This window comes from Ixodes scapularis, unplaced genomic scaffold (assembly GCF_016920785.2).
Source record: "Ixodes scapularis isolate PalLabHiFi unplaced genomic scaffold, ASM1692078v2 PGA_scaffold1__304_contigs__length_218370807, whole genome shotgun sequence".
Classification (NCBI taxonomy): domain Eukaryota; kingdom Metazoa; phylum Arthropoda; class Arachnida; order Ixodida; family Ixodidae; genus Ixodes; species Ixodes scapularis.
In genome coordinates this window covers 27,191,041-27,214,112 of record NW_024609846.1, presented here as the reverse complement: position 1 = coordinate 27,214,112, position 23,072 = coordinate 27,191,041, and the positions used below count along the sequence as shown (strand labels likewise).

Sequence of the window (23,072 nt, the reverse complement as noted above, 5' to 3'; positions counted from 1 at the left end):
AAGGTTGCCAGGTTGGGCTATCAATAGCCAAATTAGGCTACTTTGTCAAGCATTTGGCAACGAAATTTGGCGGTTGGCTATGTGGCTATTTTTAGGCTATTTCAAATCCTAACGCGACACTTTTCTTCTTCCTTTTTTTTTTTCCTTAGTTTAGACTGAGATGTACAGTGGCGTACCAACTTGTTTTTGAGGGGGGCAAACCAGACCAATCCCCCTCCCCCCGCCCCCAGGGCCGGAGAGCGGTGCCCTTGGTATCCCTTGGGCGCCGCCGGCCAGTGTTTGCCCTGCCCAGTGGCGGCTGTTTCAGGGGGGCGGGGGGCAAAACACACGGCTTGCCCCACCCCCCCCTTGCCCCCCGGTTGGTACGCTCATGGAGATGTACAAAAGACACTTCAGTATGGACACAAAGCGACAGTCTACCCTTTCTGGATTCCCACTTTCAGGGATTTTCTGTGATAAGATTCAGCTCCGACGACATCGCTTTTGTATTAACTGTGGCTTATTTTATGCTCCCAAGTTCTTTCTGCTTCCTGCTGGCGTCTCTTATTTTCTCGAGTTTCCCGCCATCCTCCTACAGGAGGCAACTCATCCGAGGTAGAATGATACTAAAGACAACTCAAAACATCCTGCAGAATTTGATGTCGCCCGATAACGCGTGCTGTACCGGATACAACAAAGGAGGCTTTTCCGCGAAACGTGGAGTTTTCTTAAAACACCGTGAGCCATAACAAAAGACAACAGATTTGGGACAATGAATATTCCGAACAAGGCCAAGATCAAAGCGCAGGAGCAGCTCTGTTTCCGTTGCTATCCGAGCTTGCCATCCCGCTCCCGACACACATGCCGAATGTTGCTGTGGAGAGAGTATTCAGTCACGTGTCCCTCACAAAGTCAGGCCTAAGGAAGAACATGTCCCTTCTAACTCTTCAAAATGTCCTCTATGTAAAGTTTGCTCTCATTGGGAAGAACGAGTGCTGTATGGACATCAACCCTACTGAAGAAGTTTTTGCCCGTTTTAACACATGAATCATGTATGAGGTGAGTAAGCCGGGCGCGAGTGAGTGCTTCAAAACTATGCGACTGTAAAATTGCGTGTGGAAAGCTTTTGTGTTTGAAATAAAACGTTCAATACATTTCAAGATGTCGTAGATCTTGGAAGCTGCTCCTAATCCCCAGATATGCAGACGCAGTGCCATTAAATTGAGCTCGTACATTCCAGCGCACAATATTTTGGGCTCTGCAGAATATGGCTACTTTTGGCCTACATAAATCTCTTGCATTTGGCTACTTTTGGGCTACATTGTCTGGCATTTGGCGGTTTGCGCTAGAAACTACCTGGCAACCCTGATGTTTGCCCGGTGGCATTCAGTTCGTCGACTAAATTTCACCGGGCAGTTGATAAAAAAATTCTGAGACGTGTCGTCGTACACAACCCTGCTATTTTCGTAACAAACTTTGCGTCTCGCCTCGATTACAAGGGGAGGGGGCGTGGTTTGTTCAAGCGCGCCTTAGTAAATCGCGCGCTAGCTTTTAGCGGCTTAGTGATGGAGTGCGTTGTCGACGAAACGTCACGGGTATGTGCCCACAAAAGGTACAGCTTCGACGAAGCGTGTGCCCATGAAATGTGTATACATGAAAAGTTGTCTACGAAACGTATTTCCACAGAACGCGCTTCGAAGAAACGATAGGGATCTTAAGAAAGATCTGATTCTCACTGAAGATCGCTTCAGTAGGCAATTATAAGCGCGAATGTTGCGTCGCCCTAATAGGGGAATACCAAATACTGCGTGGCCACTTGGTGCAATGAAGTTCTAATTTTGTGGTATGCTCATAGAAAAGACACATTATGCAGCTGCAACCTTATTACATACACGCAATATCATATTTCCCCACAATAAAATGCTGTAGCAAGCTGCAATCAAATGCCATGTATAGCAAACTCAACAAAAATGATAGTCTAAACTTGTCACCCCCCAAAAAAAGCAAAGTTGTGCACACAGTTCATACGCTACGTGACATGGTTCTTGAAAGCTTGATCACCATTAAAACACCAGCAAATGGAAGTTCTAAAGTGGAGTAACAATTGAGTAATGAATGTTCCCCAGTGTCCAGAACATCTTTATTGCATCATCTCTAGAATGGTACTTCTGCTAATGAGTTTCAGCGAGCCAGAAATCGCCAATTTTAAGAAACGCTTGACCGCACCAACCCAGGCGAGGCTAGTCTCCCACAAAGGAGAGTGGCTTCACATCGTGGGGCAACCAACTCTGCGGTCGGTGGAATCTTCACAAAATGGTGCCAAGCGCGACAGTTTCCAACCAGTACCGTTTGGCTTCAAACGGTAATTTAATGGTTAAGGTGGCTACCGTTGGCACTAAAGATTCGGGAGTCCAGTTCTTTTTCTTCCCGGAATGTGGCGGCTCCACTCTGGGGATGGTCACTGGAGTCCCCTAGCTGCAGCCAGGCCCGTGGACACCTGGTCTCTGCTGCTCTTCACCTCCAGGTAGGTCTGCATGGCCAGCTCCAGGTGGGCCCTCTTGTTCGAGTCCTTCCGTGTGAACGCCTGTCCAGAGATTCATGCTCAAACTCCCCAAAGTGCTCTAAACAACTTTAAACAATCGCTCCTTAAATACTGGACTTTGTGCATTGTAGGAGTGAAGGGTCGCTGCTGTTTTTTCTTTCATTGTTGAAGGACAGCAACAAGTTGAGGTTTAACCGTTTTTCCTGATCCTCGATAAAACCGACTTGGGGGTGATGGAAGCGACATTAGACCTTTGGTAGCAGGTCCTGTAGCAGTCACAATATTGGTCTGGAGCAGCCAAATCACTCGAAAATTAAGCAATTGCATCGCTACATGAGTCCATCTTCGATAATGACCGAGAGTTCCTTTTTGATACTGGAGCAGATTACTGCCTTTTGTAATAAAAACGGAGCACAAAAAGAACACAGAGCCTTCTTTTTAGGGTTCCCTTTACAAATGGTACTAAAAAAAAGGATGAAAAATGAATCGTAGCGCGACATTTGAGTCGGGATAAAGCCCCTCTCCCCTCCCACTTTTACATTTGATAATTTATTTAGCCCATAAAATTCCTGTAAAATGCCAGCGAAAACCAGCATATCCGCTAACGTGTCTATCAATAAAAATGCTTCCCCGCATGTTTCATGAACCTACCAAATTTGACTAATATTATAACCTGCAAAAACAGCTACTCACAAATATTATGAAAACCTACAATTCTGCTTTGAAGGTGGTGCAGCTGTTTAGCGGTGTTCGAACCAAAATGAGGTCAGTTTGCAGCTCTTTTTGATCGACAGCTGCATGAAAACTACGTTGATTACCATGTTTATTCAATTGCAGACCAGTGTTGTTTTTTTCTCCTGGCACAGCGTTTTAAAATTGGAGATCAACCTACAATCAAGACTAAGGCCAACACCTGTGATAGTACCGGGCATAATTTCCGGGTGCTCCTAGGTGATCACCGACGTCAGCCGCTGCTCCTAGCACTCCGGTGCAAAGCGTAGTAAAGCTCAAAGCACGCAAGCTAGTGAGAGGCGGCACACGGGCATGCCGCGGGCATGATAATCGAGTGATCTCATCGGGAGTACAAGACCCCGATTCTGTCTTATCATGGTAGCTGCCATCCTACTGTCTTGCAATGTTTTCTCGCGACCCTTAGCTCCTGCCATTGCCGACATCGTCTGGAAATTTAGACGATGTCGGCGATCAACGAGCCAATCGCCAAATGCGTCTGCTGCGCACCAAGTACCAAAATGGAGGCACCCACGAGAAGAACATAGTACCAACTATCTGCATCCGGCGACTGTTGTTGCGCCCACCTGAACGAGCTCTACTCCATCCGCCCGGTCGTCCACTTCCGACGCGTCGCTCCGCGGATGCACGTGGTAGAAGAGCCTCACCAGGTCGGCCGCGTCTTCAATCCTGCCGTAGAAACAAACGACGGTCACCGAGAGGCGAGATGTCCGACAGGCTTTTACAATCTCCGGGCGTCCAAGACGGGCTTCCGAGCCGGACGAAGACCCGCCGTTGGAACACCCGCCCGAGGGAATCCGAGGACCCATTCGCGCCTGCCTTTCTTTAGGACCGAGCACTCGCAATCTCTCACGAGGAGAGAGCGCACTGGCACCCTGCAACTGCATTTCACTAGAGCCAAAGTTTCACAGTATTGGCGAGGTTGAATGTACGTTCCATCTACGAGAAAGGCTCGTCCGTAACATTGTCAAAAGATTTCCGAGCAAAGAGAAAATGATGCGCAAAAAAACCTACGGGGCAACTGCGAGTGTTGCACCCGAGCAGATGGCGCCTGTGCGCTTTCTCTGGTCGTAAGGGAAGGCAGACGGTCGTAAGCAGTGTGCGTGACGACCGGCCACCAGTTCGAGCGCTCCACATGTTTGCCCAGAAATGCCAGGGCCCCTGGAAACCCACCTCCACATTATACCCAAAAGGAGATGCTGGTACGGGCGTGCACCAATCACTTTCACTCGTGGGAAATGCCGCAGTAATTAATTAAAACAAGTTTTAATAAAAGGCCGCAATTATGTATGTGCCGTCTTTACCACATATTTACCGGGCTCGGCGAGGGAATGACCGTAACGAGGAGGCGGTAAATGAACTAAAATTCGTTAGTTACTGGTTTTATGGGTCCAAGTATTAAATGGCCGTTGCGAGAGGCTTAACCAACTTAAAGTGTTTGCCAAATGTTAACAAAATTGGAGATATTCCTGGCTTGGTTAATTTTATTTGCCTCGTTCTGGTCGTGGAAAGAACTCCGAAACATCTGGCCACAATGATGCGTATGAGCGTGACACGGTTGTTTCATGCACCTCATCGTTACCTCGGCACCTGGTGGATGCACCACTGCTGAGGCCAAACGAGTGTGCCACTCCTCAATGCCTTATTCTTTCTGCATCCATTTCGACGACAAGAACGCAAAAACCGATAATTGATTCTCTGAAATCTAATTGTACGTATTTACGCAAAGTGTACCAATTGGTTTAGCCCCTCATAACGATTGTCCCTAAAACTAAAATTGCAACGTGGCCTATAAAATTGCTCTTTAAGAAGTAAATGAACCAATTTGAGTTGATCGCCTAACTTATCAAGGCAGCCACCGCACCATCTCATGGCTGCAGAGCCCCATAAACACATAGTTGAACTTGTACTATTTGAGTGTGTTGGTGCTTTTTAAACATTAGAAAATGGAGACACATACGAAACGATACAGACAAGACGTCTGTATCGTCCCTTATGTGTCTCCACTTTCTAAGTGTTTACATAGTTGAAAACCACAGTAAAACTTTCAAAATTGAAATCTGGCTATTGTGCGAGAGAACAGGTTAGGCACAGATGTCCTGACAACCTGCATTCATAAAACTTTTTATTATTATTTTCTCAATTTCAAGACTTAAGACAAGATACATATTTGTATATATACTACTAAGATTTGTAAACCCCCTTGATTATATATAGCTAGGCATCTCCACAGTATATGTATAATTTTATATGAAATGTGTCGTTCACTCACTGTCCCAATGTAGGCAAAGGACTTTCTGAGGCTAGTCCATAAATATAGTTAGATTAAAATTAGCTTAGAAATGGACAAGAGAAAGCATGGGAGCAACCTTCACGAGTTTAGCTGGGTTTTCGTTTAAAAATGGTGCAGTAGTGAAAGGCTTGAAGAAACTATTTGATATTCGACTCGAAAATATTAGGCCAAAACCACAATTCGCTTTGAATTCGCTTCAAACTGAACATCCACCATTTGCAAACGCCTAAAGAATATGTCAGAATCAGAAACGAGCACCGTGCATAAACACCGAAGCCTTCGTAAAGTGCCTTCGTAGTAAGAGCCACACGAAAAGCTTGAATTTATGACAATGCTGTAACTGCCAGCCACTAATAGGCCTAAACAGGAGTGAAAAGAAGTCGACAATCTAAAGCACACCCGAAACTGGAATAAGCATTGCTAGAGATGATGCAGAAAAATGTAAAATACTGTAAACAACATTATTTTCCAGGGCTCAATATTTCGCAAATTTTGCGATGTGCAGATTTCGGGAATATTTTGCGGGCACAAATTTTCGTGATTGGGAGTGGTTTGGTTTGTATTCATTATCATAATGTAATAGAACAGCGGGATCCATTTTTTGCAATATTATTCGTCGGAAAATTCTCGAAAATTAGGTCCTCGCGAAGGTTAAATTGTTTACAGTATTTGCTTTGCTCCCAACACTGGATGCCATAGAGTAGAATATACATGCACTAACGCAGTATCTTTTTATTGTTCAGACATGATGCTTCACGGTCTAAAAATCAACCCGAAAATTCCTATAAGCGTCCCTCTTTATTATAAAATGCTCAACTGAAGTCATACCCTCTTTTGTGTCGAAAAAGGAAAAGCAAAGAGTCCTTTCCTTTCACGAGATAAGAAAGATAAGATACAGTAGCAGGGTGGCTGAGCGAACAATTTGAGGCATTTAGACTTCGTCAAGTGTTCCAATCGGAGCCATAAAAAGACCAAGTGAGGAACCACTTTAGTGTACCTTCAAAAGGAACTCTGAAAGGTCGGTTAAGACCGTCCCACTTAGCAAAAATTAATCTTATCGGAAGACGACTTTGAAGACACGCACAAGCATTTGTGCAAAGTTAGTTTCCTAGGAAGTACCACCTACCACAGGTCCATTCAAAGAGGTTCTACCACGTACTTGGAATTGTGAACGAGTCAATGACGAGGCCATTAATTTCTTCGCTGCCAATAGGGGTGTGCGAATATTTGACTTCGGAATCCGAATCTAATAATCATTATCGGTATAAATGGATTTGACTTTCAAATTCCTAGTATTTGAGTTTTATACATAGAATATTGGTACTGCTGGCAAATATTTGGGTTTATTCAGGAACGCCATTCATACGGTGAAATACTCCTCAGAGGCCAGTGTTTATCTAAATCGAGCCTGCATTCAGCGGCAAAAAACTACTTCCACAGAAAGTAGTTTGCTCGTCGTGTTCCTCGAACAAAGCAGTAATGCTCCCAGCTTTTTTGATGTGCTGGACGAAACCCCTAAAACCAAGCATGTCACCCTTTCCAATTCAAGGGCCTTGCGACACCCGCAGCCAGCTTTGTGCACTATATAAACCCCGGTTGTTACGTCCATAATATGACAAAAATATGATCAAAATCCAAAACAACGGTAATGATTAAACCGGCCTCTTACGCTAACCTGTCGCTCCCCAGAACGTTGAGAAGGTGACAGGGCAAGGTGGCACAAAACGTCACCCGAATCAAAAGGTTAACCTATATCCGTTCATTCACTCAGCATGCTGTTTAAAGTGGCACTAAGATGGATTTCGAGATCATCCTTTTATGGCGCAAAGTCTGTCGTATACCCTAAGCGTCATATAACACCTCAAATTACGATTACGCGTGGCCTTTTTCACAGCGTTGGGAAGTATTTTAAGTACATTGTAGTTAAAGTACTACTTCAAGTAGGTTTAAGAAACTTGTACTTTACTTGAAGTACAATTCCTGACTTCAAAGTACATTCCCCAAATTTTATTTTGTTAAATTTGTATCACGAAATGATGCTTTGTTAACTCCAAAGTAATACTGGGAGGGATATTCTACTCTCACCAGAAACGTCAGCAGACGGCGCTGTAGTATTCTGAGTTTAGCGTTCGTACGGGTATGTATTTTGAATGAGAGAAGCGCGTGCCCCACTCGCAGTGGCGCGTGCTCAGCTCGTGCTAATATTGCTCTAGAACAGTTGACCCTGAAATTTGGAATAAAGAAGTCAGACAGTCACCGGTGTCCTTCCTCGCCCTCGGCGGGGCCCGCGAGGACGCGGGCCCCCGCCGTTACCGGGTCGCCTTCACGGATGAGCCCGACGTCTACTCCCCGACCACGGCGATGGCTGCAGCAGCGGCTGCCACTCCTTTCCCGACATTGACAAGGCAAGACATCGCCACCACCGGCATTCAAGGCCATCCACGTAGCCTTGCGCCGGTACCCGACATCACCTCTCGGACCAACACCGGCCACCACCTCCAAAAATACAATATGGCGACGAGGATGGGATTTGAAAAGGGCAACGGCAATTTCAAGGCAAGCACTGCGTCCCGGTCGCATAGTTGGCAAGAACCGGCGCTGCGTCCAAAAAAACCAGTAAAGCTACAAAAAAAAAATGAACTCGGCGTTCGAAACGTTAGGCGTACAGGAGTTCTGAGACGCTCTGGTTCGGAGAAACGAGTACTACCTGGCTCGAAGTAGGCCCCGCACGAAAACAAACTGACAAAAGGAGAAAAACCAAACGCTAGCTCGACTGGCCTGAATAGTCATAACGAAACGCTGCAAGGCTGCGAAGACAAAAATGTCCAAGATGCGCCGGTTCTTGCCAACTATGCGACCGGGACGCAGTGCTTGCCTTGAAATTGTCGTTACCCTTTTCGAATCCCATCCTCGTCGCCATATCGTATTTTATGAGGTGGCCGATGTTGGTAGTGAGGTGGTTGTCCGAGGGGTGCTGTTGGGTAACGGCGCAAGGCTACGTGGATGGCCTTGAATGCCGGTGGAGGCGATGTCTTGCCTTGTCAATGTTGAGAAAGGAGTGGCAGCCTCTGCTGCAGCCGTCGTCGTGGTCGGGGAGTAGACTTCGGGCTCATCCGCGAAGGCGACCCGGTAACGGCAGGGGCCTGCATCCTCGCAGGCCCCGCCGAGGGCGAGGAAGGACACTGGTGACTGTCTGACTTCTTTATTCCAAATCTCAGGGTCAACTGTTCTAAAGCAATACAGTATAGACCACTTACAACGTAATCGCTTATAGTGCAGGACCGGGTATAACGCGGTTTTTTTAAACCACCGGTTCACCTCCCATAGAACTCCATGTATTTACATACCGCTTAATATGCAGGCGCGCGAAGGGAAATACCGGTTATAGTGCGGTTTTTGGCACAGCCCGCCGACCGCGCCGACGACCGGAGCAGCAAGCTCGCTTCCCTGTGCGACACTAGATAATGGCGCTGACGGCGCGAGCCACAAGCTGCACTCGCGGGGCAAGGAGGTTGCTCGAAAACGCGGGGAGAAGCGAAGAGAGAGGCTTCAGTTGCCATAGCAACGGAGGGACGCACGCACGAGTCGTTCATGTGCGTGCGTCCCACCGCTGCGTCGGAAACAAAGAAACAAACAACCGCAACGACAAACCAATCGCAGGTCGAGGAGAAGTGTTCGCGCGCGTTGCATGCCCTTTCCCCCCCCCCCCCCCCCCCCCCCAACCTCTATTACAACGCTTCTCCTCCTCCGGTCGCGGGCCGGCTGCTTCTATTCTGCAAACATGGCGTCGGTTGTGATCGTCGTCGTAGACGGCGTGCATTTCATCGTTCTGCGTAAAAGCGCTATCCTTGACGGTGAATTTTCGTTGTGTGTCGCTATGATAGACCAGCACATACTAGAAGGGAAGATCCACCTACTCGTGCGGCGATGTCGTGGCGGCGCTCTCAAGACGGCAGAAACGCCCGTGTCGTCGTGTTTGTTTACTTCGACTACAGTGGTGATTTCTAAGCATTTGTGTCCTCGAACATCGCCCGGATTTCTTATTTGGCGCATTTCATGTGTGTGCTCAAGTTCAAGGTATTACTGGCGCGTACCGTAAGAAGGATGCGAATTTTCACGCGTTTTCATCTCCGGAGAAAAGTGATTAGGGTTAGCAATCCTGAACGCTTGCAACGTCCGTCCGCAACCCGCGACGCCGTTAAAAGGCTGCACCAGGCAAAAGCCGCTCATTTCTTTCAAAATGTGTGACACACTTGAGACAGAACTGTACTAGTCTGGTGAAACACAGACTTTCCTCAAACTAAGCTTTATTTTTCATCTAACATAAAATAAATTCTTTTACAAAGGTAAGTTGTCTCATGGCATGTACTTTGGCCTAAAAAATTGATGTTTTGGTTATAGTGCGGTACCGCTTATAGTGCGGATTTTCGCGACTCCCGAGACATACGTTATATGCGGTCTACACTGTATTAGCACGAGCTGAGCACGCGCCACTGCGAGTGGGGCACGTGCTTCTCTCGTTCAAAATACGTACCCGTACGAACGCTAAACTCAGAATACTACAGGCGCATCGCTCCGTTTGTTCTGGGGGTGGCTTTCCCGTAGCTTTTTGAACTCTCGCTACATGTCGCTTGATTAGCGCAAGCGAGGAGGTTTAGAATATCAGGAGAGCAAAATTAATTATAATGAAGCAACTGAGACTGTGGTGTGGGAAAATTACACATTCAGGTCGAAGAAAAAGACAACAGAGGAGAACGTCTCAATATTTTCACATTCTCTTTTGTCTTTTCCTTCGATTTGAAAGTTCTTTTATTTTTTTGCACCTCAATCACAGGTGTCACATTATGATTAATTATCGCCAGCTCGCTTGCATACTCACTGTTTGTTTCAATAAGGAGAGGACACTCCTTTATGAGGATTGCTTGCAGAAGCTACGGGGCTGACGTCATGCTCTCTCCTAGTAGTACATTTAACCCGCTTGGGTGCAACAATCCAGTGCAAGGGGCGTCAAACTCAAAAGACGGACTTCTGTATTTGGCTCCATTCCAGAGAATAACAACTCTGTGGCCACTTGACTTTATCAAATATTTGTCGCTGTTTTTTGAAAATAGGTATTACACCCCTTATTACCCCTGGGCAATGCATACAAGTTAAAAAATCACTGTATAGGGGAATTAAAGGACATCATGAAAGATTGTGTTAAATACTGGCACTTTGAAAGTACATTGTATTTATAGTACTTTACTTCAAGTAGATTGCACCCAATGTACTTACTACTTTACTTGAAGTACATCACTTCTCATTCACTTTGCACTTTACTTGAAATACCTTTTAGATGTACTTTACCCAACACTGCTTTTTCACACTTAGAAACGCGACCAAACACACAACACATTTTTTCCAGACTGCTCGTGATGGTAATTTTGAATTTTAAAGGATGTTTAGAGTGCATAGACCAAGTTTGTGCCAAAAAAGACAATACTGAATTCCACCCTTTAAGTTTGTAGCCTAACACCCTTCTTATTTGTGCTAGCCTCTCTTTGTTTTCCATGTCTTACAAGGATGGGCTTCTTTCTCATCCCTGTGATTTTTGTTTGATTTTGCAAAAAAAGCTTTTAATGTTCGTATTAGAATTTTCGGCCACTATTTGACACTTTGAATTTGATTCGAGTTGAAATTTCCCAATTCACACAGCTCCAGTTTCCAACTCTCCCGCTGCCTACATGACCGTTCACCTTTGGACCACGAGGCGTTTAAAATGCTCCAAGTAGAGAAAAAAACCTCGGAGAAAGTGGTGGCACTCACATGTCCCTCTGCAGGGTGTCGATGAGCAGGTTGTCGATCCTTCGCACCACGACCAGGTAGAAAGCCATTGGCCCGAAGTGGCGCGTCGAGCGCAGGTCGTGGAACTTCCGCTGGCTGTCAATGTGGTCGTAGGTCGCGTGCGTCACCTGAAGGAAACCGCCAGTTGTAAGATCCTCTTGAACCCGGAAATAAGGAAGGCTCGCAATAACCTTTTCCGGTTTTTAGGGAATAAACTAAGCTGCCTTGAAGACGTCTCCAACCGATGTGTTTAGCGTCCAATTTGCATCCAAACTGGTTCACCACTGCTGTTGTGACAGCGGCTGTGACATCACGGGGCCCATTGAGAAACGACTTGTTTGGACGCAGTAAACGTGCGTCAAAGCCACGTTCCAGGCACCATTCTCGGGAAAGTATTTGGTAAGCAACCCAACCGTTATGTAACCGACCAAACGAGCATGTTGGCTCTTTGTTAGAAAAAGGACAGGCTACACCTTTTATGTGCCCGTGTTTTGTCCTTTTCATGCTATTATTCTCCGTGGGCATGCACGAGTCGCAATTCGTCTTAATGAGTCGTATATTGGCGGTCCCTCAGTTAAAAGCGAGGTGACATTGACCGCTCATTGCTCATTTCACTCACCGAGTGCGGTAACGACTTTTAATGTCCGATATATTACGTTTCTTTTCGACAATTCTCGTACCACAGGATCGCCGAGCTTGAAAGCGAAGGGGTTGCCCCTGGGAGACAGAGTTGCATCATTTCTAAGTCCTCCCGGCAAATCCCCAAATGGGAACCGTAGAGTTAATATAGCAATCTAAAGGACAGGGTTCCGTGCAGTTTGGCCGCTTCAAAATGGTGGGACACGTCGGAGGTCCCGATGGACTCATAATGCTGGCAACACTTTGATATACGCAAAACAAGAGAGAAAACATAACTGTTAAGGTCTGTATCCAGTGCTTTTGCTAGCTCTATTTTGCGCAAAAAGAAAAACGTCACGCGCTGCATAAAAATAAAGTTTACTAGCACACTTACAACTTCAACGCGTTGCAGCAAAACGAACGCGCCTGACCTATAGCCTACTTTCTCCCTCTGCTCTTCGTTGCTCTTTCTCATTCTAGGGACCACCAATGTGAACACTCACAGTTTGGAGCATTGTGCTCCCGAATGCGGAACGTACCCTGATGTAGTTTGGATCGTCTGGCTCGAACTGGATGCAGGCCCTGTCCAGGACGAAGCCGTACCACTGCCTGTCCAGGACGTCCTGCAATGGCATCACGCAGCACCCAGGTTACAGATCCTCTCTGAAGCGTCCCCCTGTAGTCGGTGACAGTTTAAGAGTTTGAGGGAAGCTTTTTCTGCTTTAGAAGAGCGAACGCTGGAGTCTCAGCTAAAGGGGAAGGAGGTGGGGGGAGCCAAACTCTTCACCCGTCACCCACCACAGTGCATCCGCGAAAGCTCCCCCCATACTCTAGATGCGACAAAAACAGAGCCGTAGGAAGCCCACTGCAGTTAAAAGAAGCGACGGACAAATCTCAATATTCTCGTTACACAACTCAAAACATGCAAATCCAAAAACCAACTTTTCCCCAAAAATTTTAATTTTTTCTTTGTGCATGTTGTGCAAAAAATCAAAACAATATTTGCACGAAAAGATTATGAAAAATTCGTCTGACCAATTCGTGGCAGGCCGAGAAATCGCAAAATTTCCCGAATCTTGCCCATCTTTGAGCGGCTCCAACTCACAACAGCGGCGCCGCCCACCATTGCTATTGTTTGGGAGGGTAGTCACAACCTTCCTCTCGCTGGCGGAACATCCGTCAGTTTCGTATTTCCTCAACCAATAATAATAAACTGTGCGTTTTTGCGACTGCCTTTGGTTGAGCAGCTTGCATGATAGAAGCAAAGCCTACGTGTTGCTCTCGCGTCCCTACGGCGCAAATAAGAACCACGGCGTTTCTATGTTTTTCCGACTGTATTAGCGACGGACAACTCTAGAAAGCACAATTTTACTGTTCAAAAGTTCCATAGCGAGTACAAGTTCAAAGGAAGGCGGCATAAACTCGAGCGAAGAACGCCAGGGGGCACAAAGTTTACCAATGCCCGAAAAGCCTAACCCCAGCAACGGTGACTGTCTCAACAATTCCACAGAGACCCACCTAATTGATGCTGCATTCAGGTTTGTCAGTGCTTCAAAAAACAAAATAACAAAATCGGGTTCTTCGGAAACGAAGGGAGAAGTGGCAATGGCTCTGCGAGTGCGGTGGTGTGTGAGATTGGTGCGCTGAAGACACTTGTGAGAGGTGTGAGCCGCCCCGCTTGTCACAAGGGCGAACTCTCCGTCCGGAAGTCGGCGAGGAAGTGTAAGGGACTTGCACCGTTCCTTGCACTGCACCGTGAAAACAGCAAGTGCCCCGCATCGGTTCTTTCCTCTACGTTTACGTCGAAACGTGTTACTCCCGGTGGAGCCGGAAGCGGAAACGGACGCCGCGACAGTGGGAGCTTGCGCGATGGTTTTGCAGTCCATGTGAAGGCTGTATTGGCCACGCGTGCGATAGATGCAGGACATGACCTACTTTCATGCTTCTGTGCTATTCTCGGCCTGCCGACGCCCATGCACTACAAGACCTTAGATTCATACAGTGCGGGAGACTTTTAGCCACTGCGCATTCTTTCTAGACACCCTGATGAAATTCCAGCCAAATTTCGCGTAATTACTGTTGCTCTTCGATGGGAATACATCTTTTGAACTTCCAACTGCATTTTTCTCTCGCAATTTAGGGCAATCTTCACAGTTTGTGGGCTTCGTTTTTGGCACTTAGAATCTTCGCATCACCAAGAAATTTTTCACCTATGATCTTGGGTATATGTAGAGTGCTAGTATGTATTTGAAAATGCAATATCTCAATTATATCTATAGAAACTTGAAAAAACTTGTAATGGGCTTCTAGAATGGAAGTATCGCGAGATATTTTTATTTCAAGATTGGAAAGTAATGTGCAGCTTTTGACTAGTCATTTGCAATCTACACTTTATAAAGAGCTAAATGAGCTATTGCCCGATGCTCTTTGTAAACAACTAGTATGTCGGACCGTGCACATGAAAAATACAGTCGCCGACCGTTTTTTCGGACTCCGATAATTCTGACTTGTTCGATATTTCGGACCTAAAGGCGGAACCGTGACTTACCCCATAGAAATAGTGTATATTCACAACCAATGTTTCGGACAGCTTAACGTTCGAAAGTTCGATTATTCGGACAAGATCGTCGCGAGCGATCAGCGGAAAACACCGTCGAGAAGCGGCTATTTTGAATTCTATGTTGGCTGCCAATGGATTGGCTTGGTTTGGCAGCGCTACTTGAGCACTCCTGAGTCCTACCACTAGGTGACGCTACGCTAACCCTTTTTCCCCTTTTTTCCCCATTTAGCTGCATGTCATCATCATCATCATTATTATCATTTTTCTTTTTTTTGCATTCCTTCGCGTCGCCAGTCGCCATTTTGCGCTCGTGGATTTGCGTTCGGACAACGCTGGCTTGGACGTCATGGCCCCATCTGTTGTTCTGCTACTCGACCGTAACGCTAGAAAAGAAGGCAGCGATTCTCAAGCTAACAGAAAGTTGCTGAACGGAAACGGAGGCATAACCTAAAACAAGGCATTATTTACGGCTTTTTTAAGCCCACTTGGACGTAATAAAGGCAAGTTTTTCAATCTGCTCATTTTTTGGACTGCTCTATTATTCGGACGTTTTTTCGGTCCCAGCGAAGTCCGAATAATCGGTCGGCGACTGTTCTTTTTTCTGTCATTGGGTGGGGCACTAAACAAAAACTATAATCCACATTAAAACTGATTACTGTTTTGAAAAGAGCAGGCAAAACTCTGAATATCTGAAGTTTTATTGTTTTCGGGCAAAAATGAAAAAAAATCTGTCTCCGCGTAGCATGTTCCCTTAATACGTTAAAAGAAAAATGTGATGTGTGTCAAAAACATATTGAGACAAACGAGCTTCCATTTCTGGCAGACTTCTGAACTGAACACTCTTTAGAAACCACAAATGGTGATGCAAAAAAAAAAAAATCACCTTTCTCTTTGGAGAAGAAAACAAAAGAGTCTCCAAATCGAGACTTCTGTGCCTCTGCGTCTTACATTGACAGCCGTTATTGGTGAGGTTTGGCGGTGGATCCCTGGGTGCGGTTCGTGAAAGACCGTAGCCATCTGCCAAATTTAGCGGCAAAATTTGTCATTTTCTTTTAACGTGACATCAGGTAACGTAATGTCACGCAAATAATGCGTGACACTACAACAATTTTGAATGATGGAAGAGAACGTCTAAGTGCGGCAGTTCGTTGACGGGACGCAGCAAGGTCCTGCGACCTTTGTAGTTCTACTTCCCCCGGGTATTCCTAACAGACCGGCTTGCCGACGCTATTACTCCGGGAGATGGAACCTGCCTCTTCCCACCTTCCAAGTTTATGCCGGGGCCCCAACGCGAGTGGACGGGGGCCGTGGAAGGGACTCGCCTGCAGGTGGTTTGGCTCAAACATCTTGGGCATGTAGAAGGACTTGTCCTTGCTGGTGAAGTAGGACTGCAGCATCCGCTCCCGCTCCTCCCAGCTGGCCGTCCGCAGCAGGCCGTTGGGCTCTCGCACCGCCACAATGCGCTCCTGGAAAACACAAAGAGAGGATGCAGCGTGAGTGGTGCGCACGCTTCCCGACGCTTAATGGGATATCCTACGCGCAGCTATAAATCAAAGTTTATGCTCGCATCCCACGGATCACCACGGGTAAATGAGGCGCACATGCTGCATGTTTCGTCTAAGTTTTCATCCACTGTTTGTCCCAAGTTCGTTACAGTTCCGTGCCGGCTTCCTGCAGTATGACTAATAAACTTTATAGAATGAAGCCACACAGTGTGAGAAATGTAAGAAAAGCTGCACGGTGAATCGTCAAACGACGACGCAAGCAAAACGAATACTGCGCTTTGTCGCAGAAAAATGCCGTCCGATCAATGACACACAAAGATGTAGCGAAAGTAGTTGCGAGGTGATTGCACTTCTTTCTAAAATCGCAAAGAACCACCTTTTGAGTGGTAGGAATTCTAATTGTAACAAACTGCTTTCGGAGCCAGGTAAGCAATCCGTCCTGGCACGTCATCCAGTATGCCATTTCGGCGGTCCTCCCTCACCCTGTCGGGGTATCCGTATGAGATGTCCGTAAAGATGAAGGTGCTGTCGTCGTGGCCCTGGATCTCTGGGTCCTTGGCAAGGACCTCCTCGCACGGCCGCCGCTCCCGCAGCACCGGTGGCATCTGGAGTTTCCGGCGTGCTTTCTGGTGTGCCTCCTCATACTTCTGCAGGGGCAAGCGAGGGCATTCTGAAGGTGGGGATCTTTGCAACCGAGCCCAGATTCCTGTCCGATGCTACAAGACCGCGTATGTGGGAAACAAAGAAAGCATCACCGCCGTGTAATTGTACGTCGGATTTGTTACGTCGCTGCCGGCACATCGAGCATCTCAAGCACCAAGCTTCATGAGAAACAGACATAAGAGTGCAACACGACCTAGCGCACGCTAGTGGACCGTAATAAATGCAACTTAAGCGGCGGTAAAAGTCCTCTCGCCCGCCACTGCGTGCCACTGTCGAAGTGGATGCCTGACTGGAGGGGGTCGCGGAAAGTGGCGTCACTGTCGTTTTTTAGGTTTGTATGTCGTACATCCACACATAGCACATCAGCAAGCCGGGGACATCCTTGACCCTCCCGCTATTTTAGGACGTACTACTACCGTGTCTGCAGGCACGCTAGTGTACCTGACTGCGACTAACGCTGCTTCCGAGCAGTTTCGAGATGCAAACTTGGGACTTCACGCGTAGTGTAAGCAGAAGCAAGAATTGCAGAAACTTTGCATTTTCACCTGGAAGTGGCATTATTAGTGACAATGGGCTGTGAATATTTGCGAACATGATGCTATCGGAAAATTTGGATCGGTGATTCGCGTCATTTCGAGCATCAAAGGCGTAGCACCTGGCCTGCAATGCGTGCCAAGCGTGAAGAGGGAACGCGGAGCTTCCTGAATGGTGCACGAATGAGTTATTTATGCACATTAAGCTTCTCTTTCTCCTCAGCCAATGATGCTGCTCGCTCTCCCAGCGCACGGACTCCGCACATTTATTACGTAGCCCGGTGACTGGCGTAAATGGCTTTTGGCGGCTCACGTTCACATTCTTACGCACAAGACACGTTTTGGTGCACTTCCAAAGCCTATTTTGGATGTTACGGAAAATTATCCAACGCCTCAGTAAAGCAGTTCCACAGATACAATGAAAGGGTGAAAGTGAGCTGGCGGAGGTAAAATACGGCAAAAGCGTAGCTGAACTTCACTGGAGAAAATCTCCTAAAAAGAAACTGAAGAAACATTTTGCATAGCAATTACTTGCCTATTCAAAGCACGAATAACGCGTCTTTGTGATTAACCGAGGAACACACTGGACTAGGTACTAGTCTTTCGCACTGTGCTTGTGCTCGGGCCGCGAGGTTTGACTAGGCACCAAAGTTAGGTTTTGAGTAGAGGCGGAAATTCTCCTCCTACATGTACCTCTAGGGCTATTGTCATCGACCGCTTAAGAAACACAGGGTATAGCTCAATATGCTCACGCTTAATTATGCGAATGCCGCAATCTGATTGGCTGCGATAATCAGATGCTCGGGACTCGCCATGCCCCACGTTTCTCAAGCCGTCAGTGATTATATGCAGCTTGCGTCAACGTCCCATCAGCCACCATTGCTCCATACCATGCTGCCATGCCCATACTTTCTGCAGCATACATTTGGCACCATCCAATTTGTTCTCGAAAATTCAATGGTGCCAAATATATGTTGCAGAAGGTACGGGCATGGAAGCATGGTACGGAGCAATGGTCGCCGGTATGGTGACACTTGACACGACATGCAAGGCACATACAACCGTGCTAATGGTGGCAATCAGTTCGTTCAACCAAGTTTCAATGACGATTCGTATTGCCGACACTGCGACGTTTCATTGAAAGTTTGTTTCATCGAAAGGTCCCCAGGATCGTTTCATCGACGCGTTTAGCGATATATTGTCGAAAGCGTCTTTTCATGCGCATCGCCTTGGTCGCCAACGTCCAGATGGTAGCCTACTTTGCCGACCTCTCGGTGGTTCCGACGAGGAGTGGCGCAAGCGCGGGCTCGAGATTATAATCAGGGTGTCTAGCAAATTATTATTTTGAAATTTCCTGGCTTTTCCAGGTTTTCCCTGACAATTTCAGGTGAAATTCCCCGACCACTGTAGAGGTGGTTAAATATATAAGACCATTACAACAGAAAGCATGAAGCATTAAGCACTGTGAGGATAATTTTGCATGGGCTTAATCCAACTTGCATGTTCCAAAATATTCGGGTTCGGCTAGTCCGTATTAAAGGGGCCCTGCAAGGATTTTTTTGCTGGTTATTAATTTGCACAGAATCTGAGCGTACCGAATGTATTAACTTAATGAAGCTTTTCTTTTCTCGAATTTCGCTTTATTTTAAAAGTTATAGGCAAATTAAAATTACAAAAACAAGCAAAAAATAACCTCCTTCATGACGCCCTCAGTTGCTTGAGGTAGCTGAACTCACTACCCCCTTGGGGAGCGAGCAGTCACGGCTACCGCACTCTGTGTCAACGGCTCGAGAGGGCACCACTAAAGCATGTTCTGGCAAGGCTCTATGAAGGGGGCAGCCAGGGCGGCTCGCATTGCATTTGCTGCGCAATTAAACACTAATTCGGCCTGACACTTCATTGGCCACAAACGACAGCAAACACGGGGTAAAGGTCAGTTCAGAACGGGGCCACTTCATGCTGCCATACCGCCAAACGGCCAAACCGCAAGCCAAAGCTGTTCGCCAAAGGCCTTGGGAACGCTTGGAACCGGTTGGATTCTCCAGTCCATACGACCGCAGCGCCACCGTGTACATCCGGGACCCTTCTACGCTCGCCGTTCGTCGGTGCCTGATCCCACTACATCTTGCTAGTATGCGCCGCCTTTTCCACCGCTTGGTGGCGGGAATGTCAACGGGTAATTTTTTGTTTCCATACTTTATAAACTGCATTTGTTAATTTTCTGATCTAAAATACTGAACAAAAACTACTTTTATAAGTAATTGAAACGGTTCACACCACTCATATTGTGTATTTCGACTAAAAAGAAGCTTTTAGCGGCTCTGACCAGTAGTAAGCCCAGGACCAAAAACGTCACATTTTGCGCGCTTTTGGCACTGCGGGTCGCCCCCGTAGGTGCAGAAGGTTTCCGCGTTGTCCGGTTCAAATATGACGCACCAATATTTAGTTACTCTCTCCGTGCCCGCTGCCTTGCCCAAACCCCAAGAGACGTGGAAACCATAACTGAATGGCAGCACGGCCGCCAGATGCACGCTTTCAAATACTTTTGGCTTAAGGCTTGGATTGGATTGGGGTCTGCGGCTTTCCTGTTTGTTACTTATCTAGAAGCTTTAACTGCATCTAGCCTAGCGTCACGCCCTCAATCCAATTCGATCTAAAGCTTGGACTGGATTTGTTGGCTGTTTCCTTTGCATCGGATAGTACACTCTACACCGGGTGAGCAGAGCCCGCACTTCACTTTAAGCAGAATTTATTGCCTATTTTTCTGCCCCCAAGTCCTCAAGCCTTTGCTCAGGGCACCCGATGGCATTTGCAGCTCATTTTCCCTGACTGGGCTCGCTTATTGACAATATCCCTGACAATTCCCTGATTTTTCCCGTAATAAAAATTTCCCTGACAATTCCTGGGTTTCCTGGTTGCTAGACACCCTGATACTATTAGTTTCTTCGAGTGGAATGAGGAATGACTACGCACAGCGCCGATTGTTTGACTGTACTGCCGCGTCCCGCATACAAGCGTACCTACGCTTAAGCGGGCAGGATTGTATGAGAGTTTTTTCTGTAATCAAATAAACTTATCTTAAAAAAAAGAAGCGTAGGAATTAGGGCTCGCGAATTTGCTGTTGCCTTATCCAAAGCGCCTGGATAAGTCCACTTTAGTTCTGTATGCTTCCAGCGAACGAAATAAAGCCAACAATAGAATCCACTAAAAAAAAAAAAAGTTGTTGACAAAATGTTGCAGATGCAAGTGTTCATGAAATTCCCCAAAACATGCAGTGTTCACAAAACATTTGTCCATTAACGTGTTTCCATTAGGGGTGTCGCGAACCGGCTGAGGTTCGAGTTCGACCGGGTTCGACTTTTTCGAACTTTTAGTGAAAATTTCGACGAACCTTGTATTGCTGTTCGACTCGTGTGCGCATGCGCGACAAACTGGCCAGTTGGCTTCGGATTGGATGGTGATGGCTAAGGGATGAATGAAGGGCAGCGCTGATTAGTTATTTTAGTTAATACAGTATAAAAAATTAAAGTTATTAACTTTTTCAGTGATTAGAATTGGTTTCTTTTAATTGCGATTGTTCATAAAATAAAATAACTCTTTGCATAAAAATTTTTTTTCCAAACCTAGACATGCTTGTATTAAGGTATGGCCACACTGTACACAAAGTCGAACCAGTCGAATCTGGTGAAAGGTTCGAAGGTTCGTCGAACCCCGAAAGTTCGACCAAAAAATCCGGTTCGACAAAAGTTCGCGACACCCCTAGTTTCCATGACAAGTTATCCACGAAACGTGTTTCCATGGAACGTGAAGGCCTGTCCAAACAGGAATCGTGAGGCGGCATGCCTCCGACATAAGTCGTGCGGCGGTCCGCTTTTGTCCATTTTTTTGGCCAGAAGAAAGTTCCCCCCCCGTCAAATTTCACCCGTATTCTCCACGGGGGTCTTGATGATGCTCATCACAAGGGTCCGGACAGCCACTCAAAGGCTCTGTTGGCTGTCGGTCAGTCGCTCAAGGCCTCCGCTTCTCTCCAGGTCCCGAAAACGGGAAGGGCTGTGTTCGAAATCTTACCCAAATAGATCCGTGCCACTCCGGCGGGTCATTTCACGTGATAACACAGAGCGACGTTAGACGCGGGTATGTTTTCGAACGCAAGGGTACAAACCCTCACTCTGGAGTAAGACGGAGGAAATTTCAAGTCCAATGATACGAGGGCCCAGCAGAACAAATAGTCAGCAATGGCAGGTGGCGTGTGATGTCAAGTCTGACGAGCACCGAGGTCACCAAAATGCGGAAAAAAATCGTGATTTCGGCTTGGCGGTATTCAAACAGACATAGCACTGCCGGACGCTTCAACTTTTACATTTTTTGCGGGAGTTGTGTCGTCTCACGATTTCTGTTTGGTCAGGCCTTGATTCGACGAAACGATTCGGCTCCTCATGCGAAAGCGTCGGTGCTTCCCTTTTCAGCGGCGCTCTCTGCGGACAGCTGAATGCTTTTCGCGCCCCCTTTCAAGTTCCCTTACAAAACGAGCAGACTTCTCATATACCTCTTGGAGCGTTTACTTGCCTTCTCAAGTTGCTCGTCCGTGAGGAATTCGTACCTCGGGACGTTCAGACGTGTCTGGACCGGTGCGTAGATCTTCTCCAAATCGAAACCCGTCAGCTTCTTTAGAAAACCCTGAACCTTCCTGCTGATAAACAACTCCTCGATGTCCATCTTTTCCGCACTCTTGTACGGATCTGGAAGGCCTCCTGAGAATAAATAAGAAAAAGCTAAGTGCTCGAAAGCGGTTGATGAGGCCGATGCAGCAACAGGTTCGCAAAACGGCTGTAGACACACAATTGCTGAAGTGAAATTAAGGTTTCCAAGCTTACCATGCCCACCAGCAGTACTGCATGTCCTGATAACATGAGATTTACTTTTCAGTGAGGAATTCCGCAGTAAAACCTTACATCTGTAGCCAAAACTGCACGCCTTCGATGTGAGGGACGCCATTTTGCGAACGGATGGGTGGACGAACGTTAACGGCTATACCTTTTGTAAAGGGCGGTAGCTTGCGCCACCTAGCCTAAGTACGCTGACGGCAGGCACGTTCTTCGTGCAGACATGTCCGACTCCTGGTCGTGGGCACCGTAGGTTCATTCACACACGCATGCCCGAAATGCTCGAGCATAAACGGCGTTAACTACTTTCCCTCCTGGCGTGCAATGTCAACGTTAACGTCACCCGTCACTACGGCAGACGTGTCGTCGCCGAGCACGACCCAGCCGAAGACGTCCATCATGAATGCTTCAATGACTCTCTTGAATGTCGTGGGGGGTGGGGGATGTACATGACGGCGACCACCGGACCATCGCGCACCTTGACGGAAAGGCTGGAGAGGTTGCCGCCATCTACCAGAGACGGCGGCAACCAGTTTGTTCGTCTGGTTGCCGCCGTCGCTTATAGATGGCGGTAGCTGTCCAGCGTTTCGTGTAGTCTCGTGTCGACATTTGTTTGGTACCGGACATGAAACTGGGGAAACTAGCGCTCAACAGCTCCGCTGTAATATGAAAATAGACCGAACTCCAAATTACTTTCCTGGCTCCAAATGACGGGTAACAAATTTCTCGTCCCTCTACGAATTTTGAAATTTGGAGCATTAATGTGCTAGCTTCGTCTGAAAGTGAACGAGCTGCACATGACGGCGCTTGTAATAGAAACTTAACATAGAGCACCAGAAAAAATAACACATTGTTGCCTCTAGTAACGTTACACTTCACCACACCACAAGGTCCTCGGACAAAACAGGGTGAAATAAACATTA

General features: G+C 47.0%; 1 protein-coding gene across 1 annotated transcript; it reads right to left on the bottom strand.

Annotated features, from left to right (window-relative positions):
* Window positions 1-2,100: 2,100 nt before the first annotated feature.
* Window positions 2,101-22,621, bottom strand: LOC120849770 (28S ribosomal protein S22, mitochondrial). Its single transcript, XM_040222003.2, has 8 exons — window positions 22,141-22,621; window positions 21,833-22,017; window positions 16,553-16,717; window positions 15,888-16,031; window positions 12,545-12,628; window positions 11,370-11,515; window positions 3,838-3,940; window positions 2,101-2,563 (listed from the first exon to the last, which is right to left on the bottom strand). Exons 1-8 carry the CDS (start codon window positions 22,259-22,261, stop codon window positions 2,438-2,440), a joined length of 1,074 nt encoding a protein of 357 aa, XP_040077937.1. The 5' UTR covers window positions 22,262-22,621; the 3' UTR covers window positions 2,101-2,437.
* Between the last annotated feature and the right edge of the window lie 451 nt (window positions 22,622-23,072).